Source organism: Narcine bancroftii, chromosome 3 (genome assembly GCF_036971445.1).
Source record: "Narcine bancroftii isolate sNarBan1 chromosome 3, sNarBan1.hap1, whole genome shotgun sequence".
Lineage (NCBI taxonomy): Eukaryota > Metazoa > Chordata > Chondrichthyes > Torpediniformes > Narcinidae > Narcine > Narcine bancroftii.
This window is the reverse complement of record NC_091471.1, coordinates 171,108,785-171,133,165: the sequence shown is the minus strand read 5'-3', so window position 1 is coordinate 171,133,165 and position 24,381 is coordinate 171,108,785. Positions and strand designations below refer to the sequence as shown.

Sequence of the window (24,381 nt, the reverse complement as noted above, 5' to 3'; positions counted from 1 at the left end):
GAGGGGATGATCTACCAGGACAAGTTGTTGTGGTTCAGAGTCTGGTCCTTTGGCTCAGAAGGGAAGGGAAGGGGGAGAAGGGGAGAGCTATAGAGATTGGCGACTCATTGGTTAAGAGACCAGGTAGGAGGTTCTGTGAATGAAATCGAAGCTCTTAGATGATATGTTGCCTCCCAGGTGCAAGGGTCAGGATGTCTCTGAGTCCACAGCATTCCCAAGCAGGAGGGTGAGCAGCCAGATGTCATGATCCACATGGGCACCAATAACATAGATAGGAGTAGGGATGAGGTCCTGAAAAGGGAATGTAGGGAGGTAGGAAAGAAGTTGAAAAGTAGGACCTCAAGGGTGGTACTCTCAGGATTGCTGCCTATGCCACGTGTCAAAGAGGGTAGAATTAGGAAGTTGTGGTAGATGAATGAATGGCTGAAGAGTTGGTGCCAGGGGCAGGGATTCAGATTTGTGGATTATTGGGATCTCTTCTGGGGAAAATCTGACCTGTACAAAAATTATGGCTGCTCGTGAACTGGAAAGGAACCAATATCCGGGTGGGCAGGTTTTCTAGAGCTATTGAGGATGTGAGTGCAGAGAATAGAGCGGAAAGTCAAAATCATGAGGCAATGTGTTGTGAGTTTGTGAGGAAGGAAAGGGGAGGAAATGTAAAATAAATAGTCAGTTAAAGGGTTTGAAATGTATTTATTTCAATCCTAGGTGTATTGGGAATAAACTAAATGAACTTAAGAGCATGCGTCAGTACGTGGAACTGTGATATAGTGATGTTACAGAGACTTGGCTAGAAAAAGGGCATGATTGGCTGATTCGGGTACCAGGGTTTTGATGTTTTAAAAGGAATAAGATGGGAGGTAGGAGAGGGGGAAATAGTATTACTGGTCAAGGATAGTATCATGGCTATAGAAAGGGATGGCACTGCTGAGATAGTGTCTACTGAGACGTTGTAGGTAGGGAGCAATCACTGTACTGTGAGTAGTCAAGAGGCCCTCAAGCAGCCCTCGAGACACTGAGGAACAGATAAGTAGGCAGATTTTGGAATGGTATAAAAGGTTTGTTGTTATGGGAGATATCAACTTCCCTAAAATTGACTGGCACTTCCTGACAGCAAGAGGGATAGATAGGGCTGAATTTATCAGGCGTGTTCTAGAAGGATTCCTGAAACAGAATGTGAACCAGCCGACAAGATGAGAGGTTCATACTGGACTGTTTTTGGGTAATAAACCTGGTCAGGTGGGAGAGCATTTTGGTGAGAGTGACCACAACTCGCTGAGCTTTAGCATTGTTATGGATAAGTATAAAAGTAGACAAAATGGGAAATTTTAATTGGGGAAGGGCTAATTATGACGGGATGAGGCAAGAACTAGTGAGAGTAAATTGGAAACAAATGTTCAAGGGAGAAATCACAGAACTAATGTGGAGGAAGTTTAGAGACCACTTGTGCTGGGTTCAAGATGGGTTTGTCCCAGGGAAAAGATAGTAGGAAAAGGGAACCATGGCTGACAAAACAGGTGAGGCAACTAGTCAAGAGGAAGAAGGAAGCATACGTAAGATTTAGGAAACAGGAAGGGCTTATGAGAATTTTCTTTAGACTGAAGGAGCTTAAAGGATTTAGAAGAGCTCGAAGGGCCATGAGAAGGCCTTGGTAAATAGGATTGAGGAAAACACCAAGGCATTCTATGCATTATGTGAAGAACAGAAGGATGACGAGAATGAAGGTGGGGCAACTGAATGATAAAGGAGGAAACAAATGCCTGGAGGCGGAGGAGGTTGGGGAGGTCCTAAATGAATACTTTGCTTCAGTATTCACAAGAGTAAAGGGCTTTGATTATGGTGAGGTTGGAGTAGAACAGTCTTATGTGCTGGACGATGTTGAGATTAAGGAAGAGGAAGTGTTGGATCTTTTAAAAAACATTAAGATTGATAAGTTGCCTGGGTCAGACACAATATACTCCAGGTTGGTGTGGGAAGTGAGGGAAGAGATAGCTGGGGCAGTGGTTATGATTTTTGAGTCCTCTTTAGCCACAGGGGAGGTGCAGGAGGATTGGAGAATGGCCAATGTAGTCCTCTTGTTTAAAAAAAAAGTTAATAATGAGAATCCTGGGAATTATAGACTGGTAAGTTTTACGTCAGTGGTGTGCAAACTATTGGAAAGGATTCTTAAGGATAGGATCTATGAGCATTTGGAAAAGTACAGTCAACTTAAGGATAGTTAGCATGGTTTTGTGAAGGGAAGGTTGTGTCCCACCAACCTAATTGTTTTTTGAGGAAGTAACAAAAGTCTTATGACACAAGGTTAGCAAAGCTGGGACTTCTCTTTAGCATGAAGAAGGATGAGAGGTAACCTAATGGAGGTCTATAATGTTAGACCAGATGGACTGCCAGGACCTTTTCCCAAGGCAGGAATACCAAATATAAAGGATATACATACAAAGTGAAGGGAGGGAAGTTTATGGGGACATCAGGGATAAGCTTTTTACATAGAGACTTGTGGTGCCTGGAAAGTCTTGCCAGGTGGTGGAGGCTGAAAGATTAGGGGCATTTAAGAGACTCTGAGACATGCACATGGATGAAAGAAAAATAGAGGGTTACGAGGAGGAAGGGTTTAGTACTTTTTATTTTGGAAGGAATATATTGGCCTGCACAACATCAAAGTACAGTCAACTCAAGAATAGTTAGCATGGTTTTGTGAAGGGAAGGTTGTGTCCCACCAACCTAATTGTTTTTTGAGGAAGTAACAAAAGTCTTATGACACAAGGTTAGCAAAGCTGGGACTTTGCTATAGTGTTCTATATTCTACTGAATGTTCTATCCTCTCATCCTGGAGTAGTTTCACTGTTGGGATTATAATGAGTTCAAGAGTTGCTATGAGGAACTGGTAGAGTGCAAACCATTTTTTGAGAACCAAAGAGTGTAATTCCAAAAATTAGAACCAGGCCTTTTTGAAGGGAATCACCAGTAAATGTAAAGAGAGATGGAGATTCCAAGCTCCCTATCAACAAATTTTGATGCCCTTGTGTGGTGCCTGTGGAAATGTTTGTTCCATTGGCAAAAGTGGCAGTGATTTTTGTGCACCCAGACATCACACAAAATTTGTCCTTTACAGTATTATTCTGATTGTTTGGTCAGAATGTTGATGAGGATGTTAGGACAATGCTTGAATGAAGAACTGGGATTTGAGAGATCTTCGCCATTAGAGAATGGCATATTTCCTTCAGTTGAATGTTGGGAACGGTTATAGAGTTAACCCCTTTGTATTTGGCATATGGGAGGATACCTACGATATCAGACAAAGAATATATAATTCCATACAGATAGTACCAGAGATCTGGATTGAATAGGGGTCCTGGAGTTGTGAAGCCACAGCACTCCCAACTAGTTCACTGTCACCCTTAAGGTCTTGAAAATTATTCTTGACTCACTGTACCTTTCTGATGGGAATAGTGTTGTTGAGGCAGTGGCGTGTCAACAGGATGGAGGGTTCAGGGGTTCAAGGGATTTTTTTTCCCAAAAATGAGCTTTATTCACAATAAAATATATATGCAAAGGAAAACATTGTGTAAAGGTGTTTTACATTCTTATCATCATACACCTTATACTGTACGATCCTATTGCCATTTAGTCTATGCAATCAGACGCTGTATATCAGGGATGGCCAAACCATGACTCTCAAGCCACATGAGACTCTTTGACGTACAATGTGCATCTCATGGAAATATGTTGGCTGAGACAGGAATTGTACGAACTGGTGCTCAGAATGGTAGTTTTAGTGGGAATGGCTTGCTATCACTTAATTACGGCTCTCAAACATCTGAAGTTTATCATATGTTGTTCTTATGATGAGCAATTTTGGCCACCCCTGCCTCATATTGTAGTGTTCGCAATTCGCTATCCCATATGTTGCAACCCACTGGAGTGGGCTATTTGAGGGGCTACCTCACAGGTATCAGCTCCTCAATCTTCAGTAGCAGAGGAACCTCAGACTGTCATCCTTTCCCACAAAGCCCTTGCACTGGCTGCAGCAAACTTCATTGCGTCCCTTGACAACATTCCCTCACTGACATCTCTTACTGGCTGACCAGTAAGTTTCAGGCAGACCAAAGTGTGTCTTTTTCAGAGTTGATGATTTCCCTGCAGCACTGAATGTCTATCTCTATTTGTGTCCCCAGGAAAAACATAGGAATCAAAGTCCTCTCTTGCGGAGCTGCTGGGGATGAACCATGACCAGGATCTTTGCAATCAGCCTCCAGACCCTCTTAGTCCTGGGCAATGTGCATTGGGATAATACTCTGAATGTACAGGAAGGATCTAATTGCTAATTGGGAGGACTCCTCTCACTCCCAGCCAGGCCAGGTTCTGGTGCTTATTTGTGAATTCTGGCAATGAGGCATTTTGCCAGATGAACTGAACATTCTGCTCTGGGAACCTCATGCTAACCATGAGGCTTTGTCTCTTAGTGCCTGCAGGGTGTTCTATGCCGACCACTGCTTGATGGACTTGTGGTCAAATGTTTTTGTCTGGAAAATCTTTTCCATGAAGGATGGGTAATGTGGCAATTCCCACCTGACTGGGATATTGTATGGACATGGAGACAGGTCCATACTTCACAACACCTGGGGTAGATAGAACTTCTGCTCACAGCAGCATTTGGTGCCCTCATACAGCTTGATGTATTCTGTCTCCAGAATTGAGGACCATCGCCTTCCCAAGATCGTGTTATATGGCGAGCTCTCCACTGGCCACTGAGACAGAGGTGCACCAAATAAGAGGTACAAGGACTGCTTAAAGAAATCTCTTGGTGCCTGCCACATTGACCACCGCCAGTGGGCTCATATCGCCTCCAACCGTGCATCTTGGCACCTCACAGTTCGGCGGGCGAAGACCGCAGAGCCCACCTCACTGACAAAAGACAAAAGAGGAAAAACCCAACACCCAACCCCAACCAACCAATTTTCCCTTGCAACCACTGCAACCGTGCCTGCCTGTCCCACATCGGACTTGTCAGTCACCAACGAGCCTGCAGCAGACGTGGACATACCCCTCCATAAATCTTCGTCCGCGAAGCCAAGCCAAAGAAAAGAAGAAAAAAGAAAAGAACAGCTTGATGCAGCCATACACAAAAGTTACTGCATTGGAAATTGATTAGTCTTAAAACAGAATTAACTCATGTGTCCCAGTGATGGAGCCTCCTGTTTTTTTGTGAAGCTGAAGACAGTCATGCAGGTTTTTATCCTCCACAAGGGACTTGGAAACAGCTGATAGTTTTAATAAGGATGGCATTTTGCTGGATATTCAGGTACCATTCTGCTTAAACAGATCGTTTGCATGGAAGATACGGAAATAAAATGCAACTTGTGTCACATAATGTGCATAAATGTGTTACACAATACAATTTCCATTCCCATGTACTCTACATGTTTTTTTTGAAAGAAATGTATTTTCCATCTGGGAGCTATTCTTTGTGTGAGCTGACAGATTGCATCTGTGCTATGAATTCCATCCAACTGCCTAAAATATTGAGTGCCGTGCTTGTGTGGCACTTTTTTAGTTTAACAGCATGGAAGGTGTGAGCCATCTGCTTTGTGCCCCATACGCAGTGAGCAGGTTATACAAGGCTTGCTCCTCTATGCTCACCTTGTTCTGAGAAGGTGATGGAAAAACTTGAAGAATAGAGCTTTTAGGAGTGTTTTGTGTTCTGATTTGAAGTCCGAGTTGAATGCATGTCTGATTTACTCGATTGCAATCTGCATACCAGTGAGTGTGCTTTCTAAAGAAATAGATGTAATCATTCGGCCCTTCTATGTCACGGTACTGATCTGATTAGCCACACCTCTACTATCCTTCCTGTTCTCCATAATTTCCAGGAGACTAAGTATCTGTCTCAGTCCAAACATAGTCAGTGATTCAACCTCCAAAGCAGTCTAGGGTAGAGAATGGCAAAGGTTTTATATTTGAGAGGAAAAAGCTACTCACAATAGTCATTTCAAATGAGTGACACCTTATTTTAAATTGTACATCCTGGTTCTTGACTCTTCCAATGGAACATTGATGTTTTCATGCCCCTTCAGAATCTAATGTGATTCATTACTGTCACCTCCCATACTTGTAAGTGCTTCCGGTTTCAAGCCAACCTGGTCTATCATTCCTCATACCCAATCCTTCCTTTCTCAAGAAGGACACACATGAGCATTCAGATGAATTGCCTGCAGTGCAAGTAGATATTTCTTTAAATAAAGAGATCTAAACTGTGTTCTCTAATAGCTGTATCTATCGTGTGCTCCATAGTGGCCTCCGTTGGTTGTGGTCGACCATGGGTTCTGCACCTCCGGTAGTAGCTGAAGTGGCCTCTCCAGGGTGCTAGCCAGGGTAGAGTTGATATGGAAATCCATCTTTTTCCAATTCAGTGGGTCCCCTCTCTCCATGATAATGACAGGCCAAAAGGAACGACAGCATTGGTGCCAGCAGCATTGCAGGAGTTGCCGTGCAGGAGCTGGTTACAGCAGTCAGCCACCTTCGGAACTTTGTCTCCAGATTTTTGCTCAGGGTTTACTCCCAAAGCCTTTCCGGTGAGCAGGTATAGCCACAAGGCAGCGAAGGTGTGAAATTGGAGTTTTCTCTCTCCTAGATGAGTTACCAACTGTGGTAAATAAGCTGCATCTGCCTCTGCCTGGAGCATTTGGTTTAATCTAGTTTCAAGGTGCCTTTGCCCATTCTATCAGTGAGAACAGCTCCACCTGGAATAAGAAGTATGCCACATGTGAAGGTCAGGAGTTGGACTGGTTGTCAGAGGCTGTTTGAGAGACACGCCGAGAAGAGCATTTGTGTAGCAATGGGAGATCATCCCCATTACCACACTTCGGCTATGACAATGTTTAGACCCTGTAGGTACTCCATAATCTTTGCCATAATAGCCAATGTTCTACTTGCTTTCTGCAGTACTTGTATGGTTCTTTGTTTCACTTGGCCTCCTGTATATTGTGTGCACTCTTCATCATCAGTTAATAACCACAGGATCGTCCATCCTCAGTAATTTGAAGCCATGAGATATCTTGAATGAGCACAGTGATGAGATAAATGGATCATCTATCTTTCCAGCTAAAGGTTGAGTACCCTTATCCAAAACGCTTGACACCAGAAGTTTTTCGGTAATTGGGTTTTTTTAACTTTTTCGGAACAATGGAACTAAGTGGCACAGTAGCATCAGCAGTTAAACAACAACAATGGCAGGCTATTTGAGCGCCGACATTGAAAATTCACATGAAATAATGTTTAATAGTTACCAAAAAAAAACCCTGAACTCTGCTTACCAAAGAAGATTATCTCCCCACTGCTGGTTCCCGGCACCTCCACACCGCCACCACCGCCAGCCAAGACACCTCCCCACTCCTGCCTGGGAGTCTGATGCAACTTCTTCGATGCATTATCCGATGTTGAGAATCAGGTTGCCATCCGACTCCAGCTGCAGCCAATGCTGAAGACTTGGACCCAGCTTCATTTGGCATCTTCCTGGCTAGAAGCAAAGATTTGTTTTTACTGTTATTGTAATCAAACTGGCTTATCTTTGTGAGGTTTTTCAGTTGGTTGTTTTTTCAGACTCTTTTGTGTAGTCTTCCAAAGGCGCTATTTGCCTTGGCGAGTCTGTTGTCTATCTCGTTGTCGATCCTTGCATCTGATGAAATGGTGCAGCCGAGATAGGTAAACTGGTTGACCGTTTTGAGTTTTGTGTGCCCGATGGAGATGTGAGTGGGCTGGTAGTCATGGTGGGGAGCTGGCTGATGGAGGACCTCAGTTTTCTTCAGGCTGACTTCCAGGCCAATCATTTTGGCAGTTTCCGCAAAACAGGACGTCAAGCGCTGAAGAGCTGGCTCTGAATGGGAAACTAAAGCGACATCGTCTGCAAAGAGTAGTTCACGGACAAGTTTCTCTTGTGTCTTGGTGTGAGCTTGCAGGCGCCTCAGATTGAAGAGACTGCCATCCGTGCGGTACCGGATGTAAACAGCGTCTTCATTGTTGAGGTCTTTCATGGCTTGGTTCAGCATCATGCTGAAGAAGATTGAAAAGAGGGTTGGTGCGAGAACACAGCCTTGCTTCACACCATTGTTAATGGAGAAGGGTTCAGAGAGCTCATTGCTGTATCTGACCCGACCTTGTTGGTTTTCGTGCAGTTGGATAATCATGTTGAGGAACTTTGGGGGGCATCCGATGCGCTCTAGTATTTGCCAAAGCCCTTTCCTGCTCACGGTGTCGAAGGTTTTGGTGAGGTCAACAAAGGTGATGTAGAGTCCTTTGTTTTGTTCTCTGCACTTTTCTTGGAGCTGTCTGAGGGCAAAGACCAACTGAAAAACCTCACAAAGATAAGCGTATACAGAGCCGTTGTCATACCCACACTCCTGTTCAGCTCCGAATCATGGGTCCTCTACCGGCATCACCTACGGCTCCCAGAACGCTTCCACCAGCGTTGTCTCCGCTCCATCCTCAACATTCATTGGAGCGCTTTCATCCCTAACGTCGAAGTACTCGAGATGGCAGAGGTCGTCAGCATCGAGTCCACGCTGCTGAAGATCCAGCTGCACTGGGTGGGTCACGTCTCCAGAATGGAGGACCATCGCCTTCCCAAGATCGTGTTATATGGCGAGCTCTCCACTGGCCACCGTGACAGAGGTGCACCAAAGAAGAGGTACAAGGACTGCCTAAAGAAATCTCTTGGTGCCTGCCACATTGACCACGGCCAGTGGGCTGATATCGCCTCAAACCGTGCATCTTGGTGCCTCACAGTTTGGCGGGCAGCAACCTCCTTTGAAGAAGACTGCAGAGCCCGCCTCACTGTCAAAAGGCAAAGGAGGAAAAACCCAACACCCAACCCCAACCAACCAATTTTCCCCTGCAACCGCTGCAACCGTGTCTGCCTGTCCCGCATCGGACTTGTCAGCCACAAACGAGCCTGCAGCTGACGTGGACATTTACCCCCTCCATAAATCTTCGTCCGCGAAGCCAAGCCAAAGAAAAGAAAGAATCAAACTGGCACCAACAGAGCTTAGGAGCCCCACATGGGCAAGTCAGGTGTTGAATTTTTTTCCATTTGTGATGCCTTTTTGGATCTTCAGATAAGGGGTACTCGACCTGTAGTTGTATTTATCATCTATGCTTTTGCCATTTTAAATGCTCCTTTTGGTCTGAAGGATGAGGTAAGCTGCCGCTGTGTACCTTCAGGTGCAAATGATTGATGTTTCTGCTACTTTATTAGCTCATTGCTTATTTACATAGGCCTTCAGTAAATTATTCTTTACCCATGGCAGAAATTAAACAATCTCATGAATGATGGCGACCACAAACCCACACCTTCAAGGAGTTCCTACCCTTTGCCACTTTCATAAATACATGTACTCCCGGACATATGTCCGTGTTCCATTCTGGATGATTGGTCATATCTGGGAATGGACGTATGTTGCCCTGCCTGTGAAACTGAGGAATAAAACAATTGATTTCTCTCCATTCTCCATCTCTGAATCCTTCTCATTTTCTCCGTTGCTGCAGACCCTGAGCACACTGCGGACTACTGGCTTCTAAAATCTGTCTGACCATTAGAATATTGAGCAACAAAATCAGGAAAAAAGGGACACAAGGAGTTAAAATGTGGTGAAATATCTTGAATGACACTGGATGTGAATTAATTAAAGTGTGCCTTGGCAAAGGCCTCGAAGTCTTGGACTGGTTCCACCAATAAACTTTGCTCTGCATTTCTCACTTATTGACTATCTCATCATTGTTTGATTGCCTTAAGATATCACACTTTGCCTTGAAGATCGATAAGGTCCTGCTTTTCCTTCTGAGATTGTAAGGATCCTTCAGAATGCTTAGGCAATATAATTGTTGTGTACTGTGCCACTCGTTCCCAGTCCTCTAAAGTTTAGTGCTGATAAACACATCAACTAATTAAATTACAAGTGTTGGTGTTTACAGATGAATTACTGACTTTCCAGTTTCTCCCATGTTGGATCCCTTTTTGATTGATTCTTGGGATGCAAGTGATAGGTGGCATCTCAAACAAGTACTGAAGAGGAAGTGACAATAGGCTATCCTCTTGGATTCCTTGTACAGTTTATTGTAAACCAAGCTGGTTGCCCTGAAACTGCAAAGCAGATCATTGTTGTATTTGCGGCCAGCCACAGATTTTTTGAACTGGATTTCTCAAACTGGATCACTGGTCAATTCCTGACACAGCTGAATGAAATGATGGAAAAATATCTCAATGTTTATTTATCTGTTGAGATCCTAGAATCTTGAGCAGACAAAGGATTGCTGGAGGAACTTGGCTGGTCAGACAGCATCCAGGGGTAGAAACAGTTGGTCAATGCTTCTGATCTGAGCCCTTTATCAAGTCAGACTCCACTTGAATTTTGTTATGAAACAAAATCTGCAGATGCTGTGAATTGTAGTTGATATACAAAAGTGCTGGAGACATAGATATATAATCAACTTTTTGGGTCTGAGCCCTTCGACAAGGTATGAGCAAAATTCAGGGAGATGCCTGTATATATTTAAAAAAAAAGTGAAGGGCAAAGGAAAGAAGCACAGGCCAGCAGGCAAGTCCCACTTTTTTTTTTAATTTTAGGCACCTTCTTGCTTTTTGCACAAACCTTGATGAAGGGCTCAGGCCCAAAATATTGGAATATCTTTGCTTCTGTTGAATGCTGCTGGACCTCCTGAGTTTCTCCAGCATTTTGTGAATAAACTTGATTTTTGTTTGTTTTTATTTCTTGCATCAATTTTTTTTTCTCCAGGTTGTCTGGGTCTTTGTTCATAGTCTCCAACCAAACAAAGTCTCCAACCAAACAAAGTCTCCACCTTCCTCCATAAAGGCTAACTAGTGGCACATATGACGGCTGTCAATGGAATTCCATTGTGGATGTTTAAGGGCTATCCAAGATTTTGGAGGTTCTGGAATGGCACACAATTCTTGTCAAAATCAAAATTTATTGTCATGAACATGTCAAGAAATTAGTTGTTTTGTGGCAAAATCATAGTGCAAATATTTATATAAACCACATTTCAATAAATAAAATAGAGCAAGAAGAAGAAAAGAGACAAAATGAGGTGGTGTCTGTGGTCATTGTTCATTCAGAAATCTGATGGCAAAGGGGAAGAAGCTGTCCTTGTGCTGCTGAGTGCTCGTCTTCAGGCTCTTGTACCTCCTTCCTGATGGTAGCAGAGTGAAAGGGCATGGCCAATATGATGGGGGTCCTTGAGGATAGAGGCTGCTTTCTTAAGACACCGCCTCTTGTAGATATCCTTGATGGAGTGAAGGCTGATGCCTGTGATGTTGCAGGCCGAAATAACATCCCTTTGGAGTTTTTTTTTCTCCTGAGCATTAGCACCTCTGTACCAGATAGTGATGCAACCAGCCAGAATGCTCTCCATAACTAGAAGTTTTCAAGAATTTTTGGTGTCATAACAAATCTCAAACTCCTCATGAAGTAAAACCACTGGTGAGCTTTCTTCATGATTGCATTGACATAGAAGCTCCAAGATAGATCCTCAGAGATGTTGACACCCAGGAATTTTAAGTTCTTGACCCTCTCTACAGTTGACCCCCCTGATGATGACTGGTTCGTATTCTCCTGGTTTCCTTCTAAAGTCCACAATCACCTCCTTGGTTTTGCTGTTGTTGAGTGCAAGGTTGTTGTTGTGAAATCACTCAATGAGATTATCTATCTCCCTTCTGTACGCTTCCTCATTGCTGTCTTTGAATCTGCTGACAACTGTGATGTCAACAAATTTGCAGATAGCATTTGAATTGTGCCTGGCCACACAGTCATGGGCATAGAAGAGTAGAGCACTGGGCTAAGCACATATCCTTGAGGTGCACCTATGTTGATTGTCATTGAGGAGGAGACATTGTTTCCAGTTCATACCATTCCTCCTTCCAGCTTCACAAAAGCATGTTAATACCTTCTTCCCTAAAAGGTTAAGGCCCTTTAGTGCTACTTAAGAAATTAATATAATTTTGGTCCAGAATATTAATGACTGCTTGATGCATGCAGTATTGCAGACTGATTATTTATTTGAATGTTCTGCATGTAAATTCCACACAGGATGTGGGAGTTTGGATATTAGTTAAGTTTTACCCCCTACCCCCAATCCAAAGTTGGGCTTGTTGAATTTGATAGCGAAGGTGGACAATGAACTGAGCTGGGGCGCTCTGACCCTATGTTTAACAGGAAGAGGCTCACTTTTTTCCCACCAGGATCAGCAGCTTGCAACTTCTGTTTCTTGAATGGAAGATGGCAAAACCTTGTCCCGAGAAAGGATCTCAACCAAAGCACCAACTCCTCCACCTTTCTCCTTCGATCCTGCCTGACTTCCAGCAACTTGTTTATTTTACTCCAGATTCCAACATTGACTCAACTTTCTGCTTTAATGAAGAGTCATAAACAGGTGGTTCAGTCAGGATAGAGTAGGTCCACCCAATGGAGTTTATTGTCATATGCACAAGTACAATATATAGATGTAATGAAATTCTTACTTCTACAGCCAAACCAGTTCATAGATACACCAACTACCAGAGTAAAAGTTAAATTGCCACAATTTGCCATGGCCGAAAAAGAGATGATAAATATCAAAGAATAGATGAATGTTCACATCTTCAGTTGGTGCAGAAAAAGAAATGACATTTCAGTATGCAGACTGATCCTTTGGTTGTACCAGAGTTTGGGATTTTCCTGAAACTGATTACTGCTCTTGAACCAAGAGTGTCAGACTTCATGTTTCTGTATTTCTGTCTAAGAGGAGCATGGAGAATAGATAGTGACCAGGATGATGGGAACCCTTTATGCTGATGTCTGCTCTCTTGTTTTCAATGGATGGGAAGCCGGTGCCTGTGCTGCACTAGGCAAAGTTTGCCATTTTTGCAGCTTAAATTCCTGGTCAATTGTGTTTCCAAACAAGGTCATCATGCAACCAGTCAATGTACTTTTCCACATTGCACCCGTTGGAGTTTGATATGCCAAATTCGGCGACATGCCAAATGTCCTCACATTTCTTTGACAGTGCTATAGGCATTGGTGTGCTTTTCTCACGGTTGCCTTGAAGTACTGGCCTCAGCAGTCCTCTGATAGGTGGGCTTCAGGAATTTGAAGGTGTTTTCCCTCTCCACCTCCATTCTGTCAATGAAGACAGGTGTGTGTTCCCTCAGCCTCCCTTCCCTAAATTCCACAATAAATTTTGTAATCTTGCTGACATTGAAAGTAATATGGTTGTTCTGGCACTACCTCGATCCTGATCTCCATCCTGCTTTCTGACTCATCATTTCCTTAGGCCAACAACAGCGGCGACATTAGCGAATCTATAGATTTCACTGGAACTGAACTTAGCAATGCAATCATGAGTATAGAGCAGTGGTTTTCAATCTCCCACCCCTCCCCCCAAACTTGCATTCCACCTCAAGTATTCCCTATGTCATCAGTGCTCTGTGATTAGGAAGGGATTGCTTAAGGTGGTATGTGAGTGGGAAGGGAAGGTTAAGAATCACTGCTCTAGACCCAATTGTTACTGAAATATTTTGCTTGAGAAAAATTGTCATTGGCCCATTTCCTTTGGAGTTAGGAAACTGTGCACATAATGAGACAATTATGCACAATTTAAACAATGGTTTTCAAACCTTTTTCTTCCCACTCACATACCACTTTAAGCAATCCCTTACTAATCACAGAGCACTTATGGCACAGGTGGACTGTGAGTTTAGGTGGCAGTTTGAAAACCACTGGTGGAGAGTGACTAGAGGAGTGGACTAAACACACAGCCTTGAGTTGTCCCCTGTTGATGATCAGCAAGGAGGAGGTGATGTTACCAATGTACACTGATGGGGACCTGTAGCATAATAGGTTAACAGGACATTGTAAAACGTAACAGTTTAATCTTACAAGGCACAAACTCCATTTTTTTACATTTTTAATCTGTAGTAATATGGATTGGATTGTTTTTTTGCTTTGGTTGCTGTAAATTACATCATCAGTGGGTGATGGGGTAAACCATTAAACAGGATTATAAAGATTAAATGACTATGTTGCTACAGAATTCATGAAACCTTGAGCGAATTAGAGTTCTGACAAAATGTCTCTGTGGAGCAATTTCCCATCTGCAGGCTTCTGTGATTCAGTGGTGGTAATGGTTCGCACTGATGCTTTGCACAAACCCGCTGTGCAAGCCATTGTGCGTTGAACACTGGCATATGTTTGCCTGATGTTTGGTGTTCATTTGTTGGCTTTTGGTGCTAAAATCAGATTTTTCCTTTTTTCCCTGCTGGAGTAAGAGCACATGCGCAGCAACCATAACGGAATTTTTAGTTAATTAACAATTGTACAGAGTTAATATGGTCCACAACAGCCCAGGGTTTTGAATCAACAATGCCCTTCGATAGACATTTGCTCTGTAGTAACCTCTGTACACAGTGAAATAAATATGTTTTATTATTTTGTTCTCCCCATGCACATAAACGAGTGATGGTAATCATTCAAATGGCTTGAAGTGGAATCCTTTCCTTGAGTTTCACATTTTAAATGATCAAAATGAAGTTTTATTAAAGCAAAAAATGAACAAATTCCCTGAAAAAATGAATGAGTTTTACCTTTTGCATATACAAGTTTATTGTCATCCAATTTTACAAGTAAAATCTGAAGAAACAGCATTTTCATTCCTCAGTGCAAAGCATACAAACACGCGTCCAGACATAATACACTAACATTAAAATGATACATATGCAGTTTGTATAAACATATATAAAATAAATACATATTGTTTCATATTGTTATGTGCTAAAATATTGCTTTGTGAGCTGCCTTTCTCAAAGGGCAATATTATTTTTGTCAACTATTACCCGCTTTGCTCTTCTTTCCTCCCATATCCACAGCACCTCTTGTGATCTCCTATGGACCCTCTTGTCCTGCAGACTATCCCATTTCTACCCACTTTCCTTCTCTCTGTTTAACTTTTCTCTCCCTCTGTCTTGTGCCCAACTATCACCTATTGTTTTTCCTTCCTTCCCTCCCTACTTCAACAACTCCATGTCTTTCAGGAACACTTTCTTCCCTGCTCCAATCTCTTTGCCCTCTGCACTTTATCTTGCCACCTATTTACCTTTATCCAAATCTGCACCTCCCTTGTACTGTTGCCCCCACCCCCATTGTCTCTCCTCACATTCTCTTCACTCCTTTTTCCAACTCATCATCCTGTCCCACTGCCTTCTCCTCACTTGTCCTTAATTTCCCTCTCCCTCTCATCCAGCATTGTCCCCGAGGATTTCAGTGACAGTATCCTCTTCTCCTCTACTGTCTTTCACAGCCAGTATATCACCATCTGGAGAGTAAATAAATGCACAACATTAAATATGAATTCCCCTTTCCATTTATTTCTTTCTCGATGTGTTAATATAAATTATAAAATCATGTTCTTTTAGCATTTTCAACTGGTGCAAAATAGGTTTGAATGCAATGTTTTAAAATGAACAGCATTCAGCCAGAATCTTGGATACAACTACTAGAAGTAGGTAACTGTTCTGATTTGAATGTGTGATCATTTATAATTGGGAATTGTAAGAGTGCAGGAATGGAGAGATGTTACTCTAGTTGTGTGGGGTCTTGCTGAATCTATGCCTGGAAGGTTGAGTGCATGTCTGATCTTGTGTGCTGTGGAGGGGTGAGCAGAGAAAAGGCACCAGTGTTCACCCAGGATTGGTTCTGGTCTGAGGCATTTATGGGTCTTTGGATATTCAGAAAATCCAGCAATATGAGGTAAGTGGTGCTGATGTAAAAGTTTTCCCCTTATTGGACTATAGAAGAATCATCTGGGACTGAATGATCTGTTACTTAATATGTTCTTGGGCAATAAGTGGCTAAATTCCATACCAGACTCTTATAGGCTCTTGTTTCACCAGGGGCAACAATTGATAATACTAGAGGACATCTGTTTAAGGTGAGGCGAGGAAAGTTTAGGGGAGATGTCAGGGGTAAGTTATTTTTACTGCGAGTAGTTGGTGCCTGGAATGTATTGCTGAGGGGGTGGTGGTTGGGGCTGGTACAATAGGGACATTTAAAAGACTCTTGGGCACATGATTATAAGAAAAAAAGAGGGTTATAAGTTTGAGGTGGGGAAGGATTAGATTGTTGAGGAGTTGGTTTACGTTGGTTGGCACACTGTCATGGGCTTGTAATGTTCGATGTTCTACTATGCTCATTTCCATTTGATGATATGGTCTTCATCTACAAGTAGCAAGACCTGCATAAATGAGGACTGGGGAAAATAATGCTTGCACTATACATTTGTTGGGCAATGACCAACTTGTACCAGACAAAGTTTAACTGCTGCTCTCTGCCACCATTGAATTCTCCTACTGCTCTCGTTGTCCAGAGAATAATCTGGTTCAACTGCATGGACACCATGGTTACAAAGGCAATTCATAAGTTGGGTATCCTATGGTGAGTGATGCTCCTTCAAAGCTTTTCCACCATGAACACGTCAACAATATGATGGAATATTGTATTTATCAGGATGACTGCATTGCTAATAATACAAGAAACTCGACAAATCCAGGATAAAGTGGCCACCTGTCTGGCACCCTATTTACTGCCCTAACTATTATTTCCATCACCAGCCCGTCATATGAAAAGCAGTGCTTTCAGACTGTCAGAATTTACCACCACTTACCTGATTTGTCAAGGTCTGCCAATCCTCTAAGTTACTCATCATGCTAACTAGGAAATATATTAATGTTCTTTCATCTCTGTTAGGTTTATATTTCCTAGCATTCTGCCCATTCTCATGAAGGAGTTGACTTCAGAGGATCAAGATCTTAGCTTATTGTCAGAATTATGGCTGAGCATATTGTTGGTTTTCAATTATCTCTCAATTCCATTGTGGGACTCTTTGTTTAATAAAATTAACGCTGCCCACTGTGTGGAAAGGAAATATCCACCAGAAAGAATGGTACATTAGCTAATATGAAGGCCAGTCATTTTATGACCTGGAATTCTCAACGTCACCACCCTGACCACAGTAAAGTGCATTCCCATATGAAGACTAAAGTTCAAACTAAAGAGCAAGAAGTAGGACTGAGGATGATGGCATGTGTATCGATGAGCATGTGAGAACAGCAGTCGTGTAGTTGAGCATGGTGGGAGTGGATGTGGTGGCGGCTGGGTGTGTATGGGTCTGGAGTGTTTAAAGAGTGTGAGGTGGTTAGGGTCCAAGGAAGATGCATGAGATTCCCCCTATCTGGAGTTCATCCAAAGCATTCGCTGCTCAACGTTAGCATCTGCTGCTAATACAGTAGTATTCCCTGTGCTGCATTTCAGATTTAGATACAGAAACTAGCTGTACAACTTGGGAAGTATTAGCTGACCCCAGAGATTAAAACTTGGTCTCAACAAAGAGCAGAGACACTGTACTGTAACATTAAATGAACTGTTCTTTCCAAACAGAAAGACTGTTGCTACTGCTCACAGTTTTCAAATATGGACCAGTTTGGTGTTGATGACTTTGAATCTTGCTCTGTAACACTACCCCAAATACCCTGGCCTTCATGCTTCATTATGGATAACCTACCTATGCCTCACACAATTTTTCTCATCCTGTGGTACAGTAGGTGGTTTCAATGCTATAATTAATTTCATCTTGTATTCAGTGTTCATATTCTTTGGGGAAGGAACCTGCATTTATATTTCACTTTGCCATCTGTGGGAAATTAATCCTGTTTATAAACCAACATGACAGCGATTCACGAAATAAATGCCCATTTCTTCATTTAAGCATTGTGGTTTAAGTCAGGGTACTGGGAGATTGTCATGGGAAATATTCTATTAATAAAAAGGCAGCCCGTTTGTGATTTCATAACTCCTTTAAAGAACGTGAGATTTGAAACTGCCACACTCAATACTCAGCTGTTTATTTTGCCCAACACTGGGATTTGAACATAGACCTCAATTCTGAAGTGGAAATACCACAACTGAGACATGGCTGATACCCTTAGTACATGGAAAACCATTAGAGGTAGCAATATTCAATGTAATTCTGTCTTAATATTCATCCTCGTGGTATGTTTGGAAGAGTTGGTAGGATTAGAGCCGTAGTTTTCAAACTGCCTCCTAAACTCACGTTCCACCTTAAGCAATCCCTTTTCCATCGGTGCTCTGTGATTAGTAAGGGATTGCTTAAAGTGGTATGTGAGTGGAAAGATAAGGTTGTGAACCACTGCTCTAGACCCAATTATTACTGAAACATTTGGCTTGAGAAAAATTGTCATTGGCCCATTTCCTTTGGAATTATGAATCTGTGCACATAACGAGACAATTAGGTACAATTAAAACAATGGCTTTCAAACTTTTTCTTTACATTCTCAAACCACCTTAAGCAATCCCTTACTAATCATGGAGCACTTATGGCACAGGGATTGCTCAATGTAGAATGTAAGTTTAGGGGGCAGTTTGAAAACCACTGCCATATTGATGAAATGTGGTTGTCAGTTGATAGATCAGTTCTCCTATCCTCCACAACATTGTTAGTTATCTTGATCTTAATATGGAGGGGGTCCGCGAAGCCAAGCCAAAGAAAGAATATGGAGAAAGTACTGGATGTTGAAAACCAAAGTGTTAGGAACAGTTTGATATTGAATCTACAGTATTGGTTGCATTAATTATGAGTGAGCGAGAAGGAAGGATTTGCATTGCACAGATCCTTTCCCAACCTTAAGGTTCTTGAGGTACTTTACAGCATGTAATTTTACAGGAAATTTCCCTTCAGCAAAATCCAACAAGCATGATGACAACATTTAATTTGTTGATTTAACCCGCAAATTGCTAAATTGCTCTTGGAAATAATACATTTGTCTCCTATAGGTCTATTTAAGAGAGTTTATTTAGTTTAAACTAATGGATCGTGACCTTTTTCTTTTCACTCACAGACCTCTAAGTATTCCCTGTGCCATAGATGCTCTGTGATTAGTAAGAGATTGCTTAAAGTGGTATATGGGAGGAAAGAAAATGTTTGAAAACCACCATTTTAATCATACCTAATTGGCTCATTCTGTGCATGTCACTCCAAACAAAATGGGCCAATGACAATCTTTCTCAAGCAAAATATGAAAGTAACAATTGGGTCTAGAGCAGTGGTTCTTAACCTTCCCACTCACATGCCACCTTAAGTAATCCCTTACCAATCATAAAGCACTTATGGCATAGGGATTGCTTAAGGTGGCATGTGAGTTAGTGGGGCAGTTTGCAAACCACTGATCCATAGTATAGCAAAATGCACTGGGATCTGGGGAGGTGTAATTTTGTCTGGACACCACTTCCATAAATATTCAAAAGATCCTCTTATTGTCATGTAATGCATTAAAAATGAAGTATACATGATATTCTTCAACTTTTGTCTGCTGCAAGGCAAACAACAAGTCACCATTAACATTGCCCAGCACCCCTAACAATATGAGAAAATGAAGCAAAAGAGAGTCCCTTCACAGTCATTAGAGGTTTACAAATTGGATTGTAACATGAGTTTAACCTGCCAATTTGGGAGGTTATCTACCCATGTATAGCCCAATTGGTGGGTAGAATTTTAAAACAATCTGCGCAGGAAGGCAAACCACCTCAGAAATGGATTGTCTACCAGTGTACATGCACTATGTAGCTGCTGTTGGTCAATTTTTAAGCAATTGATAGCTGCCTGGGTAGAAAATGACATCAGCACTTGTGTGCAATGACTGTCTTCCTTCTGTTTAATCCTCCACACCGCTGGAACACCAGAACAGGGGGATTATGGGTAAGAAGGACACCCATTGCACTGGCCCAGTCCGCTCCCCGACAGGCGACTCCAATACTTGCTAGACCTGGCAGCATTCTCCCCTGGCCCCGACAGCGTTCCGATTCCACACTCTTCCAAGCCCCAATGCAGCCTACCCCTCCCTGATCTGATTCCATCCCTGCCCCAGCCACTTACCATTTGGAGCCAACACAGGGAACAGGAAATCCCTGCAGGATCTCTGGTGAGCTGGTGAACGTGTGACATGTCACTCACTGTGTTGCCATTTGACTTGGAAATTTAGGGTCCAGTGGGTAACTGGCTGCAGGGGCCCACTTCACGGGTAGGATACAAGGGTCCCAAGCAGTCCCAGCTTGTAAACACCTACTGCGTGTCCATGGATTCACCTTCAGTGCACCTGCAGCCTCTGCAGTTGCACAGACTCCAGTTCAAAACATCAGCAACCCGAGCTCCAGATCCAAACCTCCAAAACGCTCAGGATGCCTTCAGCACCAGAGGCCATTCGGGAGCCCTTTCTTACCCTCAGCACCCTCTCAAATCTGGTTCTGGGACCTGGTTCCCAGGAGTCCTCTAACTGCAATTTACCAACAGCCCACGGCCTGTTTGGGTCCTTCAGCTGCTGAATGCCTTGTTGGTCCGCTTCCACGGTCACTGTCCTGTAGGTCCAGCTCTCATGCTTCTCCTTAATGGGAGAAGGTCCCCTGGAGTCTGCAACCCCTTATGGAATTCTTCCCAGCCCAGATGCCACCATCTTTGGCACAGGCTCCAAGTTTGCAGGATTTTTAAAAATAAAGAGTCAATTCCTTAACATGCCATTTAAAGACATTAGAACCAGGCAGTAGGACCCAGAGGAGCAGCATTGCATCTCTGCTCCCTGCTCTCCCAGGTCCGCACCAATGACAGGACAATAATTATAGCAGCTCGGACAGTGTCACTATGTAGCATATAATTGCCCTGCAGATGGTGAGAGGCACCTGTGCAGAAGCAAACCATTACAGGAGGGTATAAGGTCTTACCCTCTGGGGACCAGCTCTGGGATTCTGTTTAGGTAGGCACAATTAATCTTTTATATAAAAAAGGTTATTTTTTGCAACAGTTATCATTTAGGGCTCTTGTAAGTAGCAAATTCCATTTGCCACTTTCCCATAAAATATCCTTTGCAGTCTTAATAGTTTTTTGTCCTTGCCCTTCTCCCTCATTCTGTGTCCTCTTGGCATTGCAGTAAATTGAGGCAAGGTCTTAAAATATATTCATTGTACAAAGGTCGTTTCATAGCACGCACAACTTGGCCCTCTCATGCAATGTTCATTACTAGGCTTGTTAAAGTAAGCATTTGTTGTGCCTTTTCCAACTGTGTTTAAGCTGCCTTTCCATTCAATGAAGAAATTTCAGAACAGTTAAATTCTGATTGAGACACTTTATCTACTAATTGGAAAATTATGAGGGGACAAAACCTGGCAACCTTGAGCCACCCATGATGGATCAATCACTGGGGCTGGGGAGTCAAATCTTGTTAGCAATCAATGGTAACTTTCTTTTGAGATTGATTGTTAATACACGGTATGGACAGCATTTCTGAAGCCACAGACTTTCTACATTTGGATTCTGTGAAGTCGAAGATGTAGAACGCAATGGTGTTACAGTGAAAGCTATTTTGAGAGGCTTCATATAGCCTGGGGCAAGTCAAATATCTGAGACCTCTTGCCTGATGTGCCTTCACTGAGACAGCACTGCAATCAATCCTTTGAGTGATCATGTGGCTGCTAACCAGAGTGTATAGCACCATAGAATCACCTGACTGTCTGGTAACGCACCTCCTGCCACTAATTATAGAAGAAAAAAATGACTTGCTAACTTCACATTAATGTTAGCTATTAATATTCTTCGATCATTACTCAAATGTCATCTTTTTGGCCTCTGCAAGTTATAGGCTAAATTAACGAAAAATTTGATTTCTTCAACTGTAGTGCAGGGGGAAATGGAGATACTTTTCCAGCTTCCTTTTCTTTGCTACTGAATGCTACCAAAAAAAAATGTTGCTTATCAGCAGAAGGACTGAGATCTTTGATTATATTTTAGTCCTGTGCTGAACAATTCAACTTTTATGTTGGGAAATGCTGTAGGCTGGAACAACTTGAAAGAGTTTAATGTTAGAAATATAATGGATCAACTGAAGCATGAATTAGGTTACTGGGTTTCGTTTCCTTAAGCCCTGCAAACTGCAGTTGGAATTGGCAGGACTCTAATTAATAAAAGAAGAAAGACATAAGAGGTCATTTGGCACCAATGGTTGTTAATAACAATCCTGTTCTGTTGGAAAGTCAATGGAATGTTTAAACCTGTTTCTCTCTCCAGAGACGCTGACTTGACCTGCTGACTATTTCCAGCACTTTTTACATATTTTGATCATCTGCAGTACTTTGTTCTCATATTTTGAATTTGATACAAGGGGAGAAACCTTCCCAAACAAAAACTAAATCGCTGTTTAGGTTATTAAAATTCTTCGTATAAATTTAATTTGCAAATATCCAGTTAATAATGTTTGACCATTGAATATATAGTACATTTGTAATTGTATACTACAACAAAGTTAGAATAATGGTTAGCGCAGGGCTATTACAGCGCCAGGGACCCGGGTTCGAATCTAACGGTGTCTGTAAGGAATTTGTAAATTCTCCCATTGTTTGCATGGATTTTATCCGGTTGCTCCAGTTTGCTCCAACCCTTCAAAACGTACCGGGATCATAGAATAATTGGGGTATTTGGGAGGCAGCAAGGGCCTGTTACTGTGCTGTGTGTCTAAAATAATATTAAAAAAATACATGCACTTTCAGTTCAGACTCGTCACCTGCTTTATTTACCTTCGCTAACCATCCAGTTTACTCTTCCTTGCCTTCATGTCAACTGATATTGTGAATGGTTCTCAACCTTTCAGAGAGACTGAAACTATCTCCTTCTTAGACAATCCAGACTTAATTTTTTAATACAAGCAATGCCGCCATTTATAACCACCCCCTGCATTGATTATTCAAAGTCCTTAAGTATTGTTTGGTTCCGGGCCCATATATTCTGAAAAATATCATAAGTGTTCTGGCTGTTTCATCTAACTTCAGCTTCAGCCCAACTTCCCCTTATCCAGCACCAGGTCCCATTAGCCTTTGCTGGCATGTACAAACTCCAATATACATTTTTAAAAATTTTTGTGTTTAAACCTCATTTAATCTCTCAACAGTTTTCTAACTCCACCCCAAATCTTTTCTCCTCATTCCAATGGCACCTTAGGTATTTTCCTTCCTTTTTTCCCCAGATCTAGAGGTTGCTTTTTTGCCCTTTTAGACTCACACTCACGAATTCCCACTCTGCTACTCCATCTTAAAGTTCATCTCTTTTGATCACTCTCCAGATGTTCATTTCGCCCCCATTGCATCCATTGTTGGGCATCTGCATCTATATGAAGCATCTTGAGATGTTGCGTCAAATTAAAGGTGTTCATAGAAATGAAGATTGTTGTTGCTTTTTAAATATTTGTTTGTTCTTGGGATATGACAGTTGATGAAGCTGACATTTATTGTCCATCCCTAATTTCCCTTCAATTGAAGAGAGAAAAGTAACCATTGATAGTCCACAAACCACAATGGTGAGCTGAATCACAGAGCCTGGAACTATTAAGGATGACAGATTTTCTTTTCTGACATATTATTTTCATGGTTACTATTTGCTGCAATATTCTTTTCATTAAGTTTTTATTTTTTTATGTAATTATTTGACTCTTAAGATCTCCAGATGCTTTTGTGGAATTTGAACATGATTTTCTTGATTATTTGTCAGGAACTATGTCTGACAGTGCGATAATTCACCACAGTATCTATGATTTACAACTCCCATTCTTTACAGACCCAAACATTTCTGGGAGGGACCAGAAAAGGGGAAAATGGTGACAAAGCCCAGTTTATTAATCAACAACTCAATGCTTTGCTGCTCAATGTTTGCATTACTGGGAAGACATTCTCAAGCAGGACGGAGAGAATTTGAATTGAGGTAGGCTAGTTAAATACCAATCAGCCTCCGAATAGAAATTAAAAACTAAAACTGCAAAGCCCATCATATTTTGGGACTCTCTGTAGCCCTTCCTGTCAGCAGATTTCCATGTCATTAGTGCTCTGATCAAACACTTCTGTTTTTTTTAATAAAAGGCTAAAAACACTCCTGATAATAGCCTTAAGGAAACGTTTCGGCAATTTGCAGGAGGTCTGATTAATGCAGGTTTTATGTCACCTGCACAGTTCCTTTTTTCTCATTCCAGTTTGCTTTAGTTTCCAAAGTGCAGATGAAGGTTTGGTATAATCTTTATTTGTAGTATTTCAATTCCTATCTTTCATGAGCTTGGAGTTCAATAATTGAGAAATAATGATGTTGCTATTTTGAATATAAATGAACTGCTTGTTTGGCTATTTGCCATTGGCTTGGACCATTCAGGGGATGGTTTTTGTGTCTGTATGTGTGAGTGTGACTTAAAACCCCTAATGTGAGCCTACACTGAAATAGCAGTCCAAATCTGAACAGTGTGGG

The 24,381-nt window shown here is 42.1% G+C and overlaps 1 protein-coding gene across 16 annotated transcripts in view; it reads left to right on the top strand.

Moving 5' to 3' along the window:
* Positions 1 to 24,381, top strand: part of psd3l (pleckstrin and Sec7 domain containing 3, like) — a 538,648-nt gene that overhangs the window by 427,703 nt on the left and 86,564 nt on the right. Inside the window, exon 10 of one of the 16 annotated variants that reach the window (XM_069925823.1) lies at positions 23,707 to 23,850. The exons of 13 other annotated variants lie outside the window; for them this stretch is intronic. In XM_069925823.1, coding sequence (XP_069781924.1) covers positions 23,707 to 23,844 — 138 coding nt within the window. In that variant the 3' untranslated portion in view covers positions 23,845 to 23,850. Of the gene's footprint in view, positions 1 to 9,540; positions 9,657 to 10,787; positions 10,975 to 23,706; positions 23,851 to 24,381 lie in introns of those variants that run through there. 2 more of the 16 variants (XM_069925825.1, XM_069925826.1) reach the window with 2 other exon arrangements.